The sequence below is a fragment of the Xenopus laevis genome, chromosome 9_10L (assembly GCF_017654675.1).
Source record: "Xenopus laevis strain J_2021 chromosome 9_10L, Xenopus_laevis_v10.1, whole genome shotgun sequence".
Classification (NCBI taxonomy): Eukaryota; Metazoa; Chordata; class Amphibia; order Anura; family Pipidae; genus Xenopus; species Xenopus laevis.
The window spans coordinates 19,265,540-19,287,470 of record NC_054387.1 but is presented as its reverse complement, the minus strand read 5'-3'; the positions used below and the strand labels follow the sequence as shown (position 1 = coordinate 19,287,470).

At 39.2% G+C, this 21,931-nt stretch overlaps 1 protein-coding gene across 1 annotated transcript in view; it reads left to right on the top strand.

Moving 5' to 3' along the window:
* Window positions 1–21,931, top strand: part of LOC108701783 (ABC-type organic anion transporter ABCA8-like) — a 114,029-nt gene that overhangs the window by 17,268 nt on the left and 74,830 nt on the right. Inside the window, exons 11-19 of the mRNA XM_041577471.1 lie at window positions 2,067–2,125; window positions 4,515–4,625; window positions 6,741–6,916; window positions 7,813–7,932; window positions 10,326–10,464; window positions 10,638–10,728; window positions 11,971–12,110; window positions 13,381–13,500; window positions 15,031–15,232. Coding sequence (XP_041433405.1) covers window positions 2,067–2,125; window positions 4,515–4,625; window positions 6,741–6,916; window positions 7,813–7,932; window positions 10,326–10,464; window positions 10,638–10,728; window positions 11,971–12,110; window positions 13,381–13,500; window positions 15,031–15,232 — 1,158 coding nt within the window. The remainder of the gene's footprint in view (window positions 1–2,066; window positions 2,126–4,514; window positions 4,626–6,740; window positions 6,917–7,812; window positions 7,933–10,325; window positions 10,465–10,637; window positions 10,729–11,970; window positions 12,111–13,380; window positions 13,501–15,030; window positions 15,233–21,931) is intronic.

Below are 21,931 nucleotides of genomic sequence, written 5' to 3'. Positions count from 1 at the left end.
GACAGGGGCTCTGCTATATCTACCTACAAGGAGTGACCAGATGGTAAGGGTTTGGAAAGCATACTCAGAAAGTCAGGTATTAAGGGTTTGGAAAGCATACTCAGAAAGTCAGGTATTAAAGGAGAAAGCAATTTACATTGGGGGGTGCTAAAAGTTAGGCACCCCCAAATGATTGTATTTACTTACCTGAGACCCTGGGCCGATGCTCCTATCAGCAGCAATCTGCACCGGCCATAGCCAGATTTACATAATGGGTGCCCCTAGGCCCACTGCCATTCATCACCCTTGTCCCCTCCCCTTCATTTGTGCAAATTTTCATCATAAATGGGGATTGCCGCATAGTGTCTCCAGCGCATCCCCAGTGTTTTTGAACCAATGTGGGTATGGTTGGGCAGCATGTCGCCCCCCTAAAATCCTGCCGCCTTAGGCCTGGGCCTAGGTGGCCTTTCCATAAATCCGGGCCTGGCACCAGCCTGGAGTTCTTCCAGGGAGTGCCACATAGCGATCCTCTTCCTTCTTCCCGGGGCAAACGGAAGCACAGTAGAATGAAATAGCCAGCTTTTTCGTTAAAGTTCGGCTTTTCGCTCTTATGCGCAGCCGCGAGAAGAAGAAGCAGCAAGATGATCCGTGGTGTTCGCTGGAAGAACCCCCCCGGCCGGTACAATTTTCTGTTGATAGGAGCACTGGCCAGTGGTGTCAGGTAAATAAATATAATCACTTGGGGGCCTACTTTTTGGCACCCCCAAGTGTAATTTGCCTTTCGTTTTTCTTTAAAGGAACAGTAACACCAAAAAAGGGGTTTAGAGTAATTAAAATATAATGTGCTGAATCCATGCACTGGTACAATTGGTATACTATACTATAGTTTATATAAACAAGTTGCTGTGAAGCCAATTGGGGAAGCCATTCAATCTTAAAAAACAGGTAAGCTTTGTAATAGAATACAATGGTATTCTACAGAGAGCATCGTTTATGTAACATGTACCTCAAATGGCTGCCTCCATGTTTATATAAACTATAGTAATTTGTCTGAAGCAAACACACCCGTTGTATCAGTGCACATTAGGGGCACATTTACTATGGGTCGAATATCGAGGGTTAATTAACCCTCGATATTCAACCATCGAAGTAAAATCCTTCGACTTCGAATATTGAAGTTGAACCTACCGAGCACCCATAGGCTAACATTGGTGCTCGGTAGGTTTTAGGCGATGAAGTAGGTGGTCGAAGTTTTTTTAAAGAGACAGTACTTCGACTATAGAATGGTCAAATAGTCGAATGATTTTTAGTTCAAAACGTTCGATTCGAAGTCGTGGTCGAAGTAGCCAAAAAAATACTTCGAAATTCAAAGTATTTTTCATTCTAATCCTTCACTCGAGCTAAGTAAATGTGCCCCCAAATGTTAATATTTCAAAACACTTTAATTTTTAGGTGTTACTGTTCCTTTAAGATGGGGCTAAAATTGTAGGTAGTCTATTAAAAATAATGAATTCATCTGGGCCATTAAAAAGAATGTAGGTTAACAAGAATGTAAGGCTAATAACAAATGTAAGCATTAGATTCCCAAATTATAATAATACTCTTGAAATTATTATTTCATGCATACAATATTTTTTTTTCCCGATGTTTAGGAAATGCATTGTACATGACTTTCATGAAACAAACAACTCAAGATATGTTAACTACGAGATAACAAGGAGCATATCTGTTAGCACAGCGTAAATATAAAACAATAGGCCACATTTGCAATAACAGCAGTTCTGTTTTTCTTTTGTGAGCTCAATTTAATTTCCGATGCCCTTAATCGGTTGACCCTCACTAAGAATTGCAGCTGGGAAGTTACCTCCCATCCTCCACATCTAGGAGGCTATTTACTAAAACCAGAGTTTATCTTGGTTTTTTATTAAAACAAAGTCGGCCAAACTCCCATCCATTTATAATTAAATAAAATAAACTTCTAAAGGACTGTGATGGCATTCAGCTGGTACAGAAGCATTCCTAGCCAAAGTCTTTGCTCAGCTTCAAGAATACATTTTCCAGTGCTTAAAAGACTTTCCTATCTCTAGAATCCATGGAGTTAAGAAAACCTACTCTGATGATGACAAGAACACTGAGGCTTTGAGAGGTAAGGTTTACATAATGTTCATCCGGTGTTTGAAACTGACTTACCTTCTCTTAAGAAGAGCATTCCCTGCATTCCCTTTGCTCAGCTTCAAGAATACATTTTCCAGTGCTTAAAAGACTTTCCTATCTCTAGAATCCATGGAGTTAAGAAAACCTACTCTGATGATGACAAGAACACTGAGGCTTTGAGAGGTAAGGTTTACATAATGTTCATACGGTGTTTGAAACTGACTTACCTTCTCTTAAGAAGAGCATTCCCTGCTATTAAATGGGTCGAATATCGAGGGTTAATTAACCCTCGATATTCAACCATTATTATATTTAGTATAATGGACAGTGATATTCCGAGGCAATTGGGTTACATTTTTTTATTATTTGTGGTTTTTGAGTTATTTAGCTTTTTATTCAGCAGCTCTCCAGTTTGTCATCTGGTTGCTAGGATCCAAATTGCCATAGAAACCATTCATTAAGTTGAGGAAGAGACTGGGATATGAATAGGAGAGGGCCAGAAGAGAAAGATGAGTAATAAAAAGTAGTAATAACAATACAATTGTAGCCTTACATAGTAAGTTAGGTTGAAAAAAGACACACAAAGTTCAACCTTTTAACTTTTTTACCTGCCTATCCAGAGGAAGACAAAACCCTCATCTAAAGTATCTCCAATTTGCCTCAGAGGGGGGAAAATTCTTTCCAATTGGCAATGGGACCAGTCCCTGGATCAACTTGTACAACGAGCTATCTCCCATAACCCTGTATTCCCTCACTTGCTAAAATGCCATCCAACCCCTTCTTAAAGCTATCTAATGTATCAGCCTGTACCACTGATTTCAGGGAGAGAATTCCACATCTTCACAGCTCTAACTGTAAAAAACCCCTTCCGAATATTTAGGTGGAACCTCTTACAGAGCCTTAAAGGGCATTTGTTTTTTAGATGGGGTCAGTGAAGAAGGCAAATAATTAAAAAAGTATAATAATTAAACAATGAAGACCAATTGAAAAGTTGCTTAGAATTGGCCATTCTATAACATAATAAAAGTTAACTAAAGGGCAAACCACCTCTTTAAGAGAAACACATTGGGGGTCATTTATGAACAGTGGGCAAATTTGCCCATTGGCAGTAACCCATGGCAACCAATCAAATTGCTGCATTCATTGTTCTACTTGCAGCTGGCTTCAAAAAGCAAATCACTGAATGGTTGCTATAGGTAACTGCTCATGGGCAAATTTGCCCAGTGTTGATAAATGAGCCCCATTGTTTAGAATATCTGAACCCAGTTACCTGTAATAGTACACAAACAATCATAACTAAATCAAACATCTCCCACTGTTTAAAGCAGCTGTCGGTCAGAACCAAAACTATGTGTAAAAAAATACAGAGGTTTTAGCCCTCATCAAGGGCTTTTCCACAAGAAAATATATTGTAGGAAATCTATATATTGCTTTGGTAGCAATTTGTTAAACCCGAACCCAACCAGCAATCTGCACCTGGGACCTGCAACCCGCATACTTACTTGCTTGGACCCGCTACCCGAGAGGCAAGTACCTTATCCGCAACCCTGTCCGTGACCCGATGACCATCGAGAAACAGGAAGTGCTGTCATTGTAAACCAGAAGTGACATAATTAGAAGTAGGCATGATCAGAAAAAAGGAGTAAAACAGGAAGTGCTCAAAAAGAGTAAAACTCGCTATTGAGAAAACAGCCGACCCGATCCCGAAACTTCAACCTGCAAACCGCATTTGTGTTCAGTAGAATTTAACTTGTACCTTCAGGACTTCAACTTTGCCTCTTTTCGTGTGGGTGTTTTCGCCGCTTCAAGACTTCAATTTCGTCGTGTTTTCGTGACTTCGGGTCATTTTGCCGTTTCTGGACTTCAGGAGAGGCTTAGGCGGCATGGCTTCGGTGCTGTCAAGGAGGGCCCGGCTATTTCAAAAAGTGCAGCACAGCCCGGGCCGTTACAGCAGCACCCCTGTGCCCCCCTGATGGCGGCCCTGGTAGCAACAGTGTTGCAGCAACCATATTTAGATCAAAGCCCACATTACAAGACAAAGCATTTTATATGGATAGAAATTACAAGACAAAGCATTTAATATGGCTAGAAATGTTCACTGTAGATGTTCCAGTGATATAAGTAGACTAGTCTGTTTATACAGGTCCCTCCTCGTTCTTAACTAATATTGTTTAGTGGTCAATGGAGTCCATGTAGGAATGTTTGGAACAGCACCACACAATATTCTTCTTATTAAAAAGCCTTTATTAGTGCTTTAGGGCATCACAACTATGCACACATGGTGTCCATATGTGCATAAACTATGTATGTTTATTGGCAATGTGCATCTCATACTATATTAATCTGGATTCCTAATCTATTCCTAATGGTTTTGTTTCTAGGTCTAGATCTAAATATCTATGAGGGGCAGATTACAGCCCTGCTGGGTCATAGTGGAGCTGGTAAAACAACATTACTAAATATCCTTAGTGGAATGTGTCCGACTTCTGGTGGTAAGTCTTTTTTGGAAAAGCCATTGGGTTTGAGTAATGGGGCAAAAAGTCAATATTGTTAAGTCTTTTGGGTGTTTATTATTCAGATCATTAGGGCTGATTCTGTTTGTCCAGATTTTCGGATGAAAACCTTGGAAAGCTGTTTGACAGAGCAGAAGAATGGAAGTTGTATATCTTAATTTTATAATTTTACGAATTACAGTTCTGACAGCATACCAAAAACACTACTAGCTCTTTAGTCTGCCAAGCAACTACAGTTGCCGAATGTCAGTTCCAATAGGACATTAAAACAACCCACCATTCATTACCTAAAGGTGGCCATACATGAACAATATTCGGTGCGTGTATGGTGGGATATACCTGATGCCGACAATAGATTTGGATATTGGTCGTCTCTTTGGTCACCCAAGATGGAGAATTTTGATAGCACCTTTGAAGGCGCCTGAATATCAGCCAGGGTTACTGCTGAATTATCAGGTACAGGTAGAATTCTATTGTTTCTACTTATATTCTGGCAATTCAGCTCTTAACGAACGATGCAATGGTTGCAAGAAAGATCAGAATTAATCCCTTGTAAGAGTTACTCTCTCGCTTACATTCCTATGGAGTCACATGAAAATCAGGCTTATGTCAGATTTCCATGTCACTGATTTGATGTGACTGCACATTTAACCAATAAAAAATGTTCCAGCTGCATCCTGTCCACACGTACCCATCCCTTTCTTTACTCTTGCAGTTCAGTACTGTGATTGATGCATAAGTCAGATATAGCTCTACTGCCATTGTAATACAGATAATGGCAATTTAGTTTGCAGGAACTAACCTTGTACAGTATAAGAAATGATGGTGGAGAGTCCACTAAAATTCTAATACAAAAAAAGTTGAAGACACCAAAAATGATTCATATGTTGAACAGTGGCATAATCTAGTGCAGATATGGGGATCTATTATCCAGACCTGGGGGTTTTCCAGATAACGGATCTTTACATAATTTGGATCTTCATACCTTAAGTCTAGTAGAAAATCATGTAAACATTAAATAAATCCAATAGACTGATTTTGCTTCCAATAAGGATTAATTATATCTTAGTTTGCTTTACAGAGAATAAGGGAAATCATTTTTAAAAATTTGGATTATTTGGATAAAATGGAGTCTATGCGAGATGGCCTTTCTGTAATTTTGAGCATTCTAGAAAATGTGATTCCAGATAACGGATCCCATACCTGTATACACACAGCTTGCATAGGCAGTGGAGGGGCCTCAAGTTCTTAGCTCATAGTTTATCTGTGTGGCTTTTGTTTTGTCGTAAGTGCACCGTTTACCAAATTGTAAACTACTTTGTTTTTTTTAACAGTGTTTATTTTGTTTTCAAGGTAGGGGGGGGTACAGAAGAGAAAAAAAGGGGGGCATCAGGTACATTCCACACAGTCCACAAAATACAGAATAATAGCAAAGATTTTAGACCTCATCTCAGTACACAATGCATAGCATATACAAGAAGCACAGAGTAATAAATGCATAGAGACATTGTGATATCAGGTGGACCTAATATTATCTCCTGACACGAGCCTGTGTATCACTATAGAAGCCCTATTATCTAGGAATTGGCCTCCGTCCATTCCTCCCAGGTTTTTTCAAATTTGGCGGGGCACCCTCTAGCTAGATATGTCATCTGAATCCGCGGAAGATTTTTATTAATAAGGTCCAACCAAAACTGTAAGGAGGGTACTTTTCGGTCCATCCATTTCATAAGGAGCGCTTTCCTAGCATAATACAGTAGGCTACGCCAGAGGTCCCTCTTTGCTCTAAAGGGGGTCACCTCGTCGACAACTCCAAGAACACAGACTTGTGGTGACATTATTTTGGGGAAGGTCGTTTTTTCTTGTATATGGGTCATCACTCTGTTCCAAAATCTAGCAAACTACTTTGTTAGCCAAAAATGTAGCAATACAGTTTTTAGGATGGAGGAGGTCAGGAACCCTTTGGAAACTGTTGTGAGGGATAAGACACAAAAATATTTCCGTTTACTACACTGCTGCTCTAGGGCATGGTTTTCATCCATTTGTATGGGCACCACCAGGCATTTCTCATTTTTGTATTTTATTGTTTTATAGGAGCTGCAACTGTCTACAATTATAAACCCTCTAACATGAGTCACTTGGAAGAGATCAAGAAAAGGGTTGGATTTTGCCCACAGGTCGACATAAAGTTTGACCCTTTAACGGTGAAGGAAAATTTAACTGTGTTTGCAATGATTAAAGGGATCCCATTAAATCAAATAGCAGACAAGGTATGAAATGGTCTCAATAATGTGATTGATACACACGGAGGATTGCAGTGGATCCTATTACTGTTCCTATGGTGCTCCGTCCAAGCACCTAAAATATCAATCCAATATCTGTAGTCTGGAACAAAGGACCAAGTCGCAGGATAACTGCAAATGTGCCAAATTTTATTTTAATCCACACACTGTGGATTAAAATAAAATTTGGCACATTTGCAGTTATCCTGCGACTTGGTCCTTTATTCCAGACTACAGATATTGGAAAGGTATGAAATGGTGTTGTGCTTAGTGAATGCAGAGGATTTATATACAGAGCAGTTTTGAAAAAAATATATTTTTAGTAATGAGATACACTGACCACAGTGATGTTAAGATCTGCTTCACAATATCAATTAAGAACTATAACATTATATAGTACATGTATGGGATCCATTATCCGGAAACCTGTTATCCAGAAATTATGGAAAGGCAGTCTCCCATTTTATCCAAATAATCCAAAATTTTAAGAGTGATTTCCTTTTTCTTTGTATTAATAAAACAGTACCTTGTACTTGATCCAAACTAAGATATAATCAATCATCAATGGAAGCAAAAACAGTCTATTGGGGTTATTTAATGTATACATGATTTTCCAGTAGACTTAAGGTAGGAAGACCCAAAATACAGACGGATCCGTTATCCAGAAAACCCCAGGTCCAGAACATGGAGTCTATGGGAGATGGCCTTTCCTTACTTTGGAGCTTTTGGGATAACGGGTTTCCGGATGACGGATCCCATACCGTTTATATAATTGTATGGTTTAGATAAGGTGTAGGGATTTTTTTCTGTTTAAGATGCATAGGATTCTCAAAGTTTATGTCTAATATATAAAGATGTCGTTTTTTTTTTTTTTTTTTTTAAAGATACGGAAAGTTCTGTCGGACCTGCAGATGAATGATATGGAAAACATAGAAGCTAATAAATTGAGTGGAGGACAAAAAAGAAAACTAACTTTTGCTATTGCTATTTTAGGAGACCCACAGGTAATAAGGGACATGAAGTCGCTCAAATCAAGAGTTTTACTCTTTTAGGGAAAGTTATACCCCCTTGATCAACGTGAGTGGGATCAATAGTAATAAACATACTTATTGTCTATTGTTTTAATCGTGAAAAAACTATGGTTTTTCATTATTTCTTGAGCTAAACAGGGAGCCTGAAGCTACAATATGTTCAATCTTTAGGGTAAGGGCACACCTGGCGATTCGGGGAGATTTAGTCTCCTGGCGACTAATCGCCTCTTCTTTGGGGTGACTAATCTCCCCGAACAGCTTCCCCCTGTCTTGTGCTGACTATAATGAAAAGTCGCCTGCGGCTTGGCACACGAGGAAACTTTGGGCCACTTTGGAATACGTAGCGCCGCGTGTGCCATGCCACATGTGACTTTTCATTATAGCCAGTGCAAGATGGGGAAGACGTTCAGGGAGATTAGTCGCCTGGCGACTAAATCTACCCGAATCGCCAGGTGTGCCCTTACCCGAATAGAGTGAGGTAGATAATCATATTACCAGTGCACACATAATCCCCCTGCATAATGTATGGCTTCTAACAAAATAGTCACAAAAAGGGTGGAGGGTTGTATACTGGCAATCTAATTATCTACCTTCCATGAAAACCTGTTTTACTACACCAATGGAGCCATGCCCTTTATTGTACATTGCTCAAAAAAATACATATGGATAAATGCTCTCTGTTGCCAGGAAGATGTATAGGCCACACATACATACCACAAAGGTGATTGTTTACATCAGTGGTGTCCCTTAAGCTGGCCATAGACGCAAAGATCCGATCGCTCGAATCCTCGAACGATCGGACTTCCCCATCTCCAGACCTGCCACCAACCTTTCAGATCAAGTAGTAAAAGAACAGATCAGCCGATGTTCTGCCCCAACACCAATCGTACGAAAGTTATGTCCGACAAAAGCTAGTGACAATTTCCCACTGAAGATACATGCAGAGATAATATCGGCAGCCGACAGAAATCTTTTAACCTGGCCGATCAACCAAACGACCGATCTCCATGGGAAGAAAAATGTCGAGACTCTCCACACACGGTCCGAAAAACATACTAAAGATTGGATCTTTGCGTCTATGGCCAGCTTTCGTTCTCATATTTTATGTTCTACACAAGTGCTTATATATCTCTAAGGTTGAGGAAACACTACACTATACAGTCTATTATTGTTTGTCTTTTTCCTGAGCTTTTGTGCTCTGCATGTAATGGATGACTAAATGCTACTGTGCACACAGATTAATAGGGGTGATGCAGGTACAGGATCAGGGAGACGAGGGTGTAGTACCAAGGACATACTGAATAGGTGACTGGAGCAGAGCAGGTGAAGGACTGGAGCAGGACAGTACGGGGGAAGACTGGTGCAGAGCAGGTGGAGGACTGGAGTGGAACAAAACAGGTCAGGGTGCTGGACTAGAGTAGGAAAGCAGGAGTTAGTGCAGGACTCTGGCAACAAGACAAGGTGGAAACAGAAGACAGAGCAGGGAAACTAAGAGCCAGGGGATTGCCACAGTGCTCAGAAGCAATGCCAATGCTCAGGCACAATCTGTGAAGAGGGCTGGGCTTTTATAGGGCAGAGTAAACTGGCCATAGATGCAAATATCTTTAAAAGATCTTTTCTTTTAGACCACGATTATCTCGAAATGATCGATGTGTCCATCAACTAAAAAGACCATTTCAGGCGATATTGCCAGCAAAAATGATGGGTAGCTGCCTGCTTGGCCCTGCAAACATAGATAGATTGCACTGGGGCCGATAAAGATTTTTTAACCTGGCCGTTCAATTTTCTGATTGATGTCGGACGAAAAATCGTAAGATGTACGATCGTTCGAATCCCACTAACTTCGCGATAATTTGACGGATTGGTCGGATTTCGCTAAAATCGGTAGTTCGGCAAAGAAAAATCTTTGCGTCTATGGGGACCTTTAGCTCTGATTGACTGACCCCACCCAACCAATAATGTTGAGGAGGTGATGCGACAGACCCAGGGCAGCAGGTGTAATGGAGATGTGTAACACACCGGCTGCTCTCCTGGCACAGTGTAAAAGGAGAGCAGCCATCAACCAATTTTGATACAGAGAATATAGTAAAACTTAAGTCTCATTAATCTTGGAAAGGATTTTTAGAGTAAATAGTAAAGTTGAGGAATTCTTTCTTCAAAGAGGATGTTCCACGAGACGCAATATTAATTTTTAATAAAGCATTAGATCTAATCACATAATATATAATCACTGTTATTAACACATGCTGTAGTAGTGTGTTGATATTTGGATTGCACAATTAGTTTAGAAATCCACATACAAGGGTTTAAACTTTATTCTGACATAATGAAATGTCATGAACTTCAGCATGCCTTTATTCTTCCAGATCCTCCTACTTGATGAACCAACTGCTGGTTTGGACCCATGTTCAAGGCACCACATCTGGACCATTTTGAAAGAGAACAAGGCAGACCGAGTCACACTCTTTAGCACTCAGTTCATGGATGAGGCAGACATTCTTGCTGGTAAGACTACTCTAGGGAAAGCAATACACTTTACTAGACTTGTGAAGCTCATTTCGCCTTCAAGGAACCAATCCTAGGAAACTACAGTTTTAAATTTTCACCTTTCCTATTCGCTGTGGCTTGATGAAAATATATTTTCGAAGGGTCCAACTGTGTTTTGTTTCAATTATTAGACCGAAAGGCTGTGATCTCCAAAGGAAGGTTAAAATGTGTAGGATCCTCCTTGTTCCTCAAGCGAAAATGGGGCATCGGGTATCATTTAAGGTCAGAGCATTGTAATCTTCTATATTTTTTAAACTAGTTACACCCATTCATAGTACAGGTATGGGATCCATTATCTAGAAACCAGAACAATTACCGGAAGGTTGCCTCCCATAGACTCCATTTTAATCAAATAATTCAGATTTTAGGAAATGATTTCCTTTTTCTCTGTAATAATAAAACAGTATCTTATTGATCCCAACTAAGATATAATTAATCCTTATTGGAAGCAAAAACAGCATATTTAGTTTATTTAATGTTTAAATGATTTTCTAGTAGACTTAAGGTATGAAGATCCAAATTATGGAAAGATCAATTATCCGGAAAACCCCAGGTCCCGAACATTCTGGATTACAGGTCCCATACGTTCAAATACATTTTAAATGTTTAGTGTAGAAAACAAATAAAGCAGGGATGCACACAACTTTTCTTTCCATTTAGGTGAATACAAAATCCTCCACAAAATATTTGGATAAGAATCAAACTGTTAACTGTACCTAATATCCATAATCAGATTTGAACGCAAATTTGTTGTCTTCACATATTCAATGCTTGAAAGCAACTTACTTTGCTACGTTGTAGGTGTGAAGGATTCGGTTCTGAATCTTGGGAAAAATGCAGAGATTGGTTCATCCCTAATATAAAATGTTGCTCAGATGCACAAGATATCCCAAATGATTTCTTGCGATATCCCCCAATATTCTAAGCTGGATTCCTAGTGATATAAATGACACGTGATAACATAAACTTTGGGATAATGATCCCAAAAGTAATTATATTTTATTTTAGGAGTAGGGAAGTTAATACAGGTATAGGATCCGTTATCCAGAAAGTTAAGAATTACCGGAAAGTTGCCTCCCATAGACTCCATTTTAATGGAATAATTCAGGTTTTAGGAAATGATTTCCTTTTTCTCTGTAATAATAAGACAGTAGCTTGTACTTGATCCAAACTAAGATATAATGAATCCTTATTGGAAGCAAAACTAACCTATTGGGTTTATTTAATGTTTAAATGATTCTTAAGACTTAAGGTATGGAGATCCAAATAAAAAAAAGGCCTCTTATCTGGAAAACCTCAGGTTCTGAGAATTCTGGATAATAGGTTCCATACCTGTTATTGCTTGTACACTGCATCTGGGTTAACAAATGTTTGTTCTGTCTTAAGTTGAAGTAGATAAGGAAAATAGGGAAAATAAAACATTTTGCAATATCACACCTTATTTTGCTGGAATTATATTACCAGGATGCAAGTGTCTCCTTCATGTGATGCGGAACTTATGACATCGATGATTAAGCAGCACATACCTAATGCTAAGCTCACAGCACAAAATGAAGAGGAGTTTACCTACACCTTGCCCTTTGAAAATATGGATGCTTTCCCAGGTACATTGTATAATGACATGTTGTACAGGTATGGGATGCATTATACGGAAACCCATTATCCAGAAAGATCTGAATTTACTGGAAGGCCATCTCCAACAGACTCCATTTTAATTAAATAATTTTTATGAATGATTGAATTTTTCTGTGTAAAAATTAAACTTGCTCTCAACTAAGATATAAGTAATCCTTATTAGAGGCAAAGCAATCCTATTGGGTTTATTTAATGTTTAAATACATTTTAAGTAGACTTTAGGTATAGTGATCCAAATTACGGAAATACCCATTATCCGGAAAACCCAAGGTCCCGAGCATTAAGAATAATCAGTCTCATACCTGTACACTTTCTCTTAACTGTTACAAGCATGCTGCACTTTTGCTTTACCGATGGATATTCTAATGAATGTGAAACGATAAATATAGTTGATATTTGTGTAACAAGGTGTATATGTTCTGAAAAACAGCTGCCTGCTGTGGGTTACCTGAGCTTCCTCAAAATGAGAACACACTTCTAGTAATTCTTGGCAATTTGATCACTACTGAGAATTGATATTCAAGGTACCATTGCCTTTAATGTATATGAAGCGAAAATAAATATGTAATATAAACTTCATCTCAAGGAAACGAGAAACCATCTAAATATCGAACATTCAGTACCATTTCTGAAAAAAATCTATTTATATTTTGTTATAGCCCTCTCAGAAATTTGTTGTGTTTGGTTTGAAAGACAGGTATGGGATCACGGCCAAATTTGCGGCATAAATTAAATAGTTGGCTCCATTCTGGAGCACTAATCTCTAGACGATTAGTGCTCCAGTACAGTATGCCCTTGGAAGAAATCAGCACCTGTATGGGATGCATTATCCGGAAATCCGTTATCCAGAAAGCTCTGAATTACGGGACAGCTATCTCCCATTGACTCCAAAATAGAAGAGGGGAATGGTGGTTAGCACAGCTTTTCCAAATGATATGCGTCCAATTCCTTAATAGTTGCTCTGTGCTGCAACTGCTGCAAAAGATCCAAGTATAGGAGAGGGAAGAGGAACTCCAGCAGTATTACTGCAAACAACTTTTTATTCCAGGCAGTGATAAACACAATATGTTTCGGGTTCAATACCCTTTATCAAGTGATAAATGGTATTCACTATATAAACTAAGCAGAAATCTTAATCGCTTATACTTAGAAAAGTTGTTTGAGATGGAGCTTATGTTAAATATTTTTATATATTTTTTATTTTAAATCTTAATTTTCCTCTCTGTTGACTGTTTCCAGATTTGTTTTTACATTTGGATAGCCAAGTAGGAAACAGCATAGTCAACTATGGAGTCTCCATGACAACGCTGGATGATGTATTTCTGAAACTAGAAGGGGAAGGAGACTTAGAAAGTGGAGGTAAAAACACCTTTTTATTATTTTATGCTTCAAACTCTCTAATATTAACTTTAACCCTATCCTTTTGAACAAAATTGAAAAGGGGTCATTAAACCTCAGTTAAAAAAGCTAAAAGTAATCCAAGACTAGCCCAGGGTTGGACTGGTGGGTGTAGGACCAACCAGGGATACCATTGTGCCCCTGCAGGGGCTGCTGCCATGAGGGAGCGCAGGTGAGGTGAGGGTCAGAGTTTTTTGGTACAAACAGAAGCCTCAGATATGGGGTTAGGGGCTATAACATCATCAAATACTCTACTGGCTGGAACACTCAGTTGTGTTTTTGTGCAGAATACTTACCATGCCAGAGAAAAACTGCAGCATTATAGTATATAGTATAGTGCTGCAATTAGGCCAAAAACGACTTTTTTGGCAAGAATGCAAAAAATGCGGGCTTTTCGGGAAAAGAAACTCAAAAAAATTGGTCTCATTTAAATAATGAGACAAAATTGGATTTTTATGCTGCTGCGTATGGTGTGCACCTTTTGGACTATTTATCTATCTATAGACTATCTATATACAGACCTTTCTATACTCTTACATATATATACACAATATACCAATACCTATAATAACTAGCTGTAGATCTAAAGATTATAATAGCTTTGGATATTATGCTTGTTCATCCTCATCATCACCATCCAAGCCACTCTTAATATTACTCTAAGGGGCAGATTTATCAAGGGTCGAATTTCGAAGTGGAAAATACTTCAAAATTCGACCATCTAATAGAATCCTCCGACATTCGAAGTCGGAGGATTTTATTCATCCTACGATCGTACTATGATCGTACCGTACTTCGAATCGTACGATTCGAACGATTTTATCGTACGATCTTCCTTCGATACCAAAAAACTAGGTCGTAGTAACCTATTCGATGGTCAAAGTACCCAAAAAATTACTTCAAAATTTTAACTTTTTTAACTTCGAAAATTCACTTGAGCTTAGCAAATCTGTCCCTTAATATAAGTATTAATAGCATCAGTGGATGCACTTGTGCAAAATTTGTAACAGGAGGTGGAAGAAAGACATCAGTGTAAAGCATTACTATATGTCAGGGGTCCCCAACCTTATACCCGTGAGCCACATTCTAATGTAAAAAGAGTTGGGGAGCAACACCAGCAAAAAGTCCCTTGGGAGCCAAATAAGGCTGTAATTTGTTATTCTGTCGCCCCTTATGTGGACTAGCAGCCTACAGGAGGCTCTACTTGGCACTATACTTAGTTTTTATGCAAATAAAATGTGCTTCCAAGCCTGGAATTCAAAAATAAGCACCAGCTTTGAGGACACTGAGAGCAACTTCCAAGGGGTTGAAGAGCAACATGTTGCTCACAAGCTACTGGTTGGGGATCACTGCTATACGTAAATGAAAGGATCAGCTTTGGACTCAATTACCTTTAATAAATGGCAATTTTTTGAGCCATTACTGCCACCATTATGTGTGACTACAACGGCACTTGTAGGTTGTAAATGACCCTTTTGTCTCTTTCTGCAGATTATGATGTTTTCAGAGCAGAGTCCAGGACAACTGAAGACAGAGAGGATTTTTCAGCTGAAATGGAAGAGTCACTTTTATTGATGTCGGACTCCGGAAATGTGACACTTAGTGGCTTTGCTCTGTGGAGACAGCAAGTATTGGCTGTTGCAAGGATTCGCTTGCTGAAGTTAAGACATGACACTAAAAGCTTCAGATCCATGTGGGTGGAGTGAAGTCTTCATTTTTTGTGATTAATATTGTCACTGTATCGTTATTTTTATAAGACTGTTACATTATAGGTCAATGCCAAAAAAATATATATATATAAACATGATATAATTACTAAGATATTATGTTGTTCACATTGTAGACATCTGTTATCAGATGATATTTATATAATACACAAGAGCCATGAATATCTTGGAAATTATATTCTCTAAACGGTGCTTAGTGAGGTCACCGGTTATAATCGCAGCTTAGTGATGTCATTTCTGTCACATGACTCACTGAAACGTGTGTATTATAAGAAATAACTCCCTCTTGCGAAATATGAGGATATTAGAAGTCCCCTCGGAGTTCCATGAATTGTAAAAAAACAACACAGGAGCAAAATTAAATAAGCATGTTGAGCACACACAAGCCAGGAAGTAAGACTATAACTGTACCTTATAATGCATAATCTACCCCCTACTTAAATTTATATTTATTTATAATTTATAGAGACTGCCTGGGCCTCATGCTTTTGTATGGTCACATAATTCCTCGGTGACTTATATCATTTTTAGAAATTACAGTAGATATACTAAAATATACTGCCTCCATTATTCAACTGTCTTCACTTTCAATAACTCCCATCTCTTCATTTCTCGTTCTTCATTCATTATGGGTATGTAGTGATGGGTAGGTGATATTTTCAGGTTTTGATCACCCACCCATCCTGTCCGTACCTTTATCAGTCTTAACAAAAGAGTAATGGGAGTGGAAAAGTCAGCAAATGAGCTGATCTTTTCCCAATAAACCCACTTGCTTGTTTTTTGGGGTTTTTTGTAACTTAGATTTTTTACTGGATAAAATCAAGTTTACATCAGTTGCATAAAAAAAAACATTGCATATTATGGGTACACACAGGGGCACATTTACTAAGTGTCGAATATCGATGGTTAATAAACGCTCGAATTCGACCCTCAAAGTAAAATCCTACGAATTCAAAGGATTTACCGCAAATCCTACGATCGATCGAAGGAAAAATCGTTCGATCGAGCGATAAAATCCTTCGAATTGAACGATTTTAAGTGATTGAACGATTTTTCCTCAATCAAAAAAAGCTTAGAAAAGTAATGGGGAATGTCCCCATAGGCTAACATTGTACCTCGGTAGGTTTAAACTACCGAAGTATCTAGTCGAAGTTTTTTTTAAAGAGACTTCGACTATCGAATGGTTGAATAGTCAAACGTTTTTTAGTTCGAATCAAAGTCGAAGATCGTAGTAGCCTATTCGATGGTCGAAGTACCCAAAAAAATACTATAATTCGACGTTTTTTTTCATCCGAATCCTTCACTCGAGCTTATTAAATTTTCCCCCGCAGTGTTCCACTTGCTTGTTTTATTTATTTATTTTTTTAAACTGTCTGGTTAAGGGAGCAGGCATTAACATCTGCAGTATAAATCACTAGCATGCATAACAAAAAAGCTATTCTTTCTATACTGTCTAACCAAAGCAGTGATTCTAGTTCAACATATAAACAACTTTTTGTTTTGTTAATGAATTTATAAAACATTATACAGGTATGACATCTGTTTTTCAGAAAGCCATTCCATTACGTCCTACAGGCAGCACATAGAGGGTTAATCTCCCGTGTCTCCTGGTAGGACAGGTAATAACAATTAATACAGCCTTTAAAACCCCCACATAGCCCCTCATCATCATGTTTTTTCCTGTCCTACCTGGGATAGGTAGAGAAGAGGATGAAGAACCAGGTCCCTAGGGACTTGTAGGCCGTGCCAAAGCTACCTGAGGGTGAGCGGAGGGGGATATACATCCTATGGCAGAGTGAGTCCCTTTTAAATGGCTGACTGTTCAGCAGCTTAGGGACAAGGATTGCAGGCAAAACGCGCATATTCAAGAGCGCATTGGAAGAGGTACGCGCTGCAGCTGAAGGAGCGGCGTTCTCTTCCGGGTTGTGACGCGCTATGACGTCACTTCCGGTTTCGCGCACCAGGAAGCAGGATGGCGCGGACGCCGAGGGGGGTGTTTTTTCTGCGCACACAAGGTGAGCAAAGAGTATATATGACCCCTAAAAGCAGGAAAGAATGGTCTGTGTCCATGTACCAAGTACTTTCCGCATGCTACCAGGCTGGATGAGCTCAGATCATTTTAAAAAGGTATGGATATATCTGCATTATGTGGCTCATGTTTGTTTCCTGCATATTTATACAGACTCAATTACTTATGATGATTCATTTGATTGTAGATGTCTAAATCACCATCCAAACGTCTGCAAAAGGTAAAACACAGACTTTGTGCGGCATGTGAACAGCCGTTACCGGATGAACACTTACAGAGGCTTTGTTTGACCTGCATGAAGAATACACTGGAAGAAGATCAAGTGAAACAGTCTGAACAGTTTATTGACTGGTTTTAAAGGGATGATGTCGCAGACGTTTGAAGAAATGAAGCGTTCTGTTGGGCCTTCTACATCAGATAATAATGATGACCTTATTATATTGGATCAAATATCTGGAGATTCTGAGTCTGGCGAATTATCATCTTCTTCTTCTGACTCAGCTGTTTTGGCGAAAAAGGAGAAAAAAGAAGGAATTTTTCTTTTTCCAGCCGATAAAACACAAAAATTGATTAGAGCCGTTAATAAAGTTATGGAAGATCAGAATAAAAATAAAGAGCAAGATACTGCTAAAGATTCATTACTTTTTTTCTCAAAACAAAGGGCAGATACGTTTCCTGTGAATCCAGTTGTGAAGGAGTTGATGGAAACAGAATGGAAAGATCCAACTAAGAGACCGGAATTATCTAGAAGGTTTAAACAGATGTTTTTGTTACACAAACAGGATATATTATCCTGGGAAGAACCTCCTAAAGTGGATATTTCCATATCTAGGTTGTCTAAAAGAACAACAATACCAGTAGAAGACACAGCAGGGCTGAAAGAGCCAATGGATAGAAGAGCGGATACAGCGCTCAGAAGATCACATGTGGCAGCAGCAGCAATTGCTAAACCTGCAATAGCATCAGTGTCGGTGTCAAGAACTCTGAAATGCTGGATTAATAACCTAGAAGAAGATATTGATTCTGGTGTATCTAGAGATGATATTTTGGATGCTTTCAAATATATTAAATTGGCGACTGATTTTCTTTGTGATACTGCAGTAGAAACAGTTAAACTGTCAGCAAGACTCATGGCGTTGTCAGCTGTAGGTCGCAGGGCTTTGTGGGTAAAAGCCTGGAAAGCAGACGTGACTTCAAAGAATAGTTTATGTTCTCTTCCTTTTGAAGCAGGGAGGCTATTTGGAACCAAATTGGATTCATTGATTGAAAGTCTGCAAGGTGAAAAAGCGAAGACCTTACCACAGGATAGACCGAGGGGTCTTAAAAGACCATTTTTTCGTCGAAGATCCAGAAGTGCTTCACCCAAAGCTAAGCAGGCCAGGTACTCAACGAGGAATAGGGATTTCTTCAGAAGACCAAGACAGTTTCGAGGAAATGAGTATGACCGAAACAACAGAAAGGATCCCAATGCAAAAAGTGGCAAGAACAAGAAACTGGGGTTCTGACGCCAGGCTTTGTTGCGAAGAAGTGGGAGGCAGACTATCTTTCTTTTACGATCAGTGGGAAAGATCAACAACAGACAAATGGGTTCTGAATTCAATACGAAGTGGATATCGAATAAAATTTTGCCATCATCCAGTAGGAAGGTTCGTACAATCTTTTCAAAAAGAAGAGAATTTTCAAAAAGCCGTAGAGGAATTTATAAAGTTGAAAGTATTGGAAGATGTCCCAATACAAGATTGGAAACAAGGGATTTATTCAAAAATGTTCCTGGTTCCAAAACAAGGAGGAAAGATGAGACTAGTCATAGATCTCAGATATCTAAACAAATATATTCAAAAAGAATCGTTCAGAATGGAATCAATCAAATCGATACACAGCATCCTCAACAAGGGAGATCTGATGGCTACAATAGATTTGAAGGATGGTTATCTGCATGTACCAATTCATCGCAGAAGCAGAGAGTTCCTCAGGGTAGCAGTGAAGATCAGAGGAAAGATAAGACATCTGCAGTTCAGAGCTCTACCGTTTGGTTTAACCTCAGCACCAAGGGTTTTTACCAAAATAATTGTGGTTATAGCAGCAGCTCTTCGGAAGAGAGGGATATTTATTGTACCGTATCTAGACGACTGGCTGCTCAAAGCATCAAATCTAGAGGAAATAAAAGATCATCTAGAACAAACACTGATTTTTCTGAAAGCACATGGATGGGTTATAAACAGAGAAAAATCAAATCTACAACCCTCCACTTGTGTCAAGTTCCTGGGGTTTGTCGTAGACTCGGTCAGACTGAAAATAAGTCTTCCACAAGAGAAGATATACAATATGATACGGGAAATTCAGGAATTACGGCAAACCAGAATGGTGTCAATTCGTCAAGCAATGAGTATTCTCGGACATATGACATCAGCAATAGAGGCGGTTCCGTGGGCGAAAGCACGAATGAGATACTTTCAGTCCAAGATATTGAATGCATGGAATCGGAAGAATTCGGGTCTAGACAGAATGATGAAAGTGTCAATCGGTCTGAAGAAATCTTTGAAATGGTGGACACAAGTTCACAACCTCAACGAAGGCTTGTCCTTTCATCTTCCCCCTCCAGTGGTGGTAACCACGGATGCCTCTCTTCGAGGATGGGGGGCTCATGTGAAGAACTTTTCAGCTCAAGGCCTGTGGTCCTCACAGGAGAAAAAAGAATCTTCGAATTACAGGGAACTGAAAGCTGTGTGGAAAGCCTTGAAAGAGTTCAAGAAGGAAATCCACAAGAACAATGTCCTGGTGCAGTCGGACAACATTGCTGTAGTCTCTTACATCAATCACCAAGGTGGTACCAGATCGGTGAGATTGATCAGACTGTGTGCGAAAATGATGCAATGGGCCCAATTAGAATTGATACACATATCGGCATTACACATCAGAGGAGTGAACAACAAATGGGCAGACAGACTCAGCCGTCAAACAATTGTTCCGGGCGAGTGGTCACTGGATCAAGGGGTATTCTGTCAAATAATTCAGAGATGGGGTTATCCTCAAATAGATTTGATGGCAACCAGACAGAATACCAAATGCAAGAAATTTTGCTCGATTTACCGCCAAGACAGACCAACGCATTTGGATGCATTCTCCATAAATTGGAGTCATCACTTGGCTTACATATTTCCTCCAGTCCCTATGATACAGAGGGTAATAAAGAAAGTGAAGGAGGATCGAGCGAAGGTAATAGCCATATTACCAGGGTGGCCCAGGAGAGCGTGGTTTCCGCAGCTGTTGTATCTATCGCAAGGGAATTATTGGATACTACCCTTGAAGACAGATCTGATTTCACAGAAGGGAATATACTTCCCAGAGATAAAGAAGCTCAGACTAACGGCTTGGCTTTTGAACGCACAACATTGCTAGAGCAAGGGCTGTCAAAAGAGGTGGTGGAGACTATGTTGTCAGCAAGGAAAAAATCTACAACAAACTCCTATGAAAGAATATGGAAAAAGTACAATATCTGGTGTGCTGACAAAGAATTAGTTTCATCACAGACAACAATACCTCACATTCTTCAGTTTTTACAAGATGGTTTTGACAAAGGTTTGCAGCCTAGTACATTGAAGGTACAAGTATCCGCATTGTCAGCGTTCTTAAGTAACAGACTTTCAGCTAATCCTTTAGTGATGAGATTTTTGAAAGCCGTTTCCAGAATAAGACCGCGCTCTAAGTCGCACGTGCCTTCCTGGGATCTAAATCTTGTACTTAATAAAATTTGTACAATGCCCTTCGAACCATTAGATGGAGTCGAAATTAAGATGTTAACTCTTAAGACGGTTTTCTTAACAGCAATTACGTCGGCAAGAAGAGTTGGCGAGATACAGGCACTAGGAGCATCAGAGCCATATATTCAATTCTGTCAAGACAAAGTATGTTTGAGGACATTACCGTATTTTGTACCTAAAGTGCCTACATCTTGGTGTACTAATGCAGAAATAAATCTTCCTACGTTTTGTGCAGAACCAACAAACGAGATGGAAGAAAATTTACACAAGTTAGACTTAAAAAGATGTTTGTTAGTCTACTTGGACAGAACGAAACTCTTCAGGGAGTCAGATCACTTGTTTATCCTGTTTTCCGGAAAGAACAAGGGAAAAAAAGCATCTAAGTCAACAATTGCAAGATGGATAAAAGAAGCAATCCTGTTATGCTATGAATTAGATGGAAAAAGTCCACCTGAAGTTTTAAAGGCCCATTCAACAAGAGGAATGGCAACATCGTGGGCAGAACGAGCTTATGCTTCACCGCAGGAAATCTGTAAAGCAGCCACATGGTCTAATCTTCATACTTTTGCAAAGCACTACAAATTAGACATCTTGTCACAACAGGATACAGCCTTTGGTAGCAAAGTACTCCAGGCGGTGCAGTCAAAACGTTATAGAATCCCCCCCAAATTCAGGGAAGCTAGAAAATTCCCTCTATGTGCTGCCTGTAGGACGTAATGGAATGAGAAAATTGGTATACTTACCACTGAAATTTTCCTTTCCATTAGTCCGTAAGGCAGCACAAATATACCCTACCCAAATAAATATATACAGAAGCATCAAATGTGTGTGTGTTTATTGGAAATAAGGAGCTAGATAAATAACATGATGGGGAG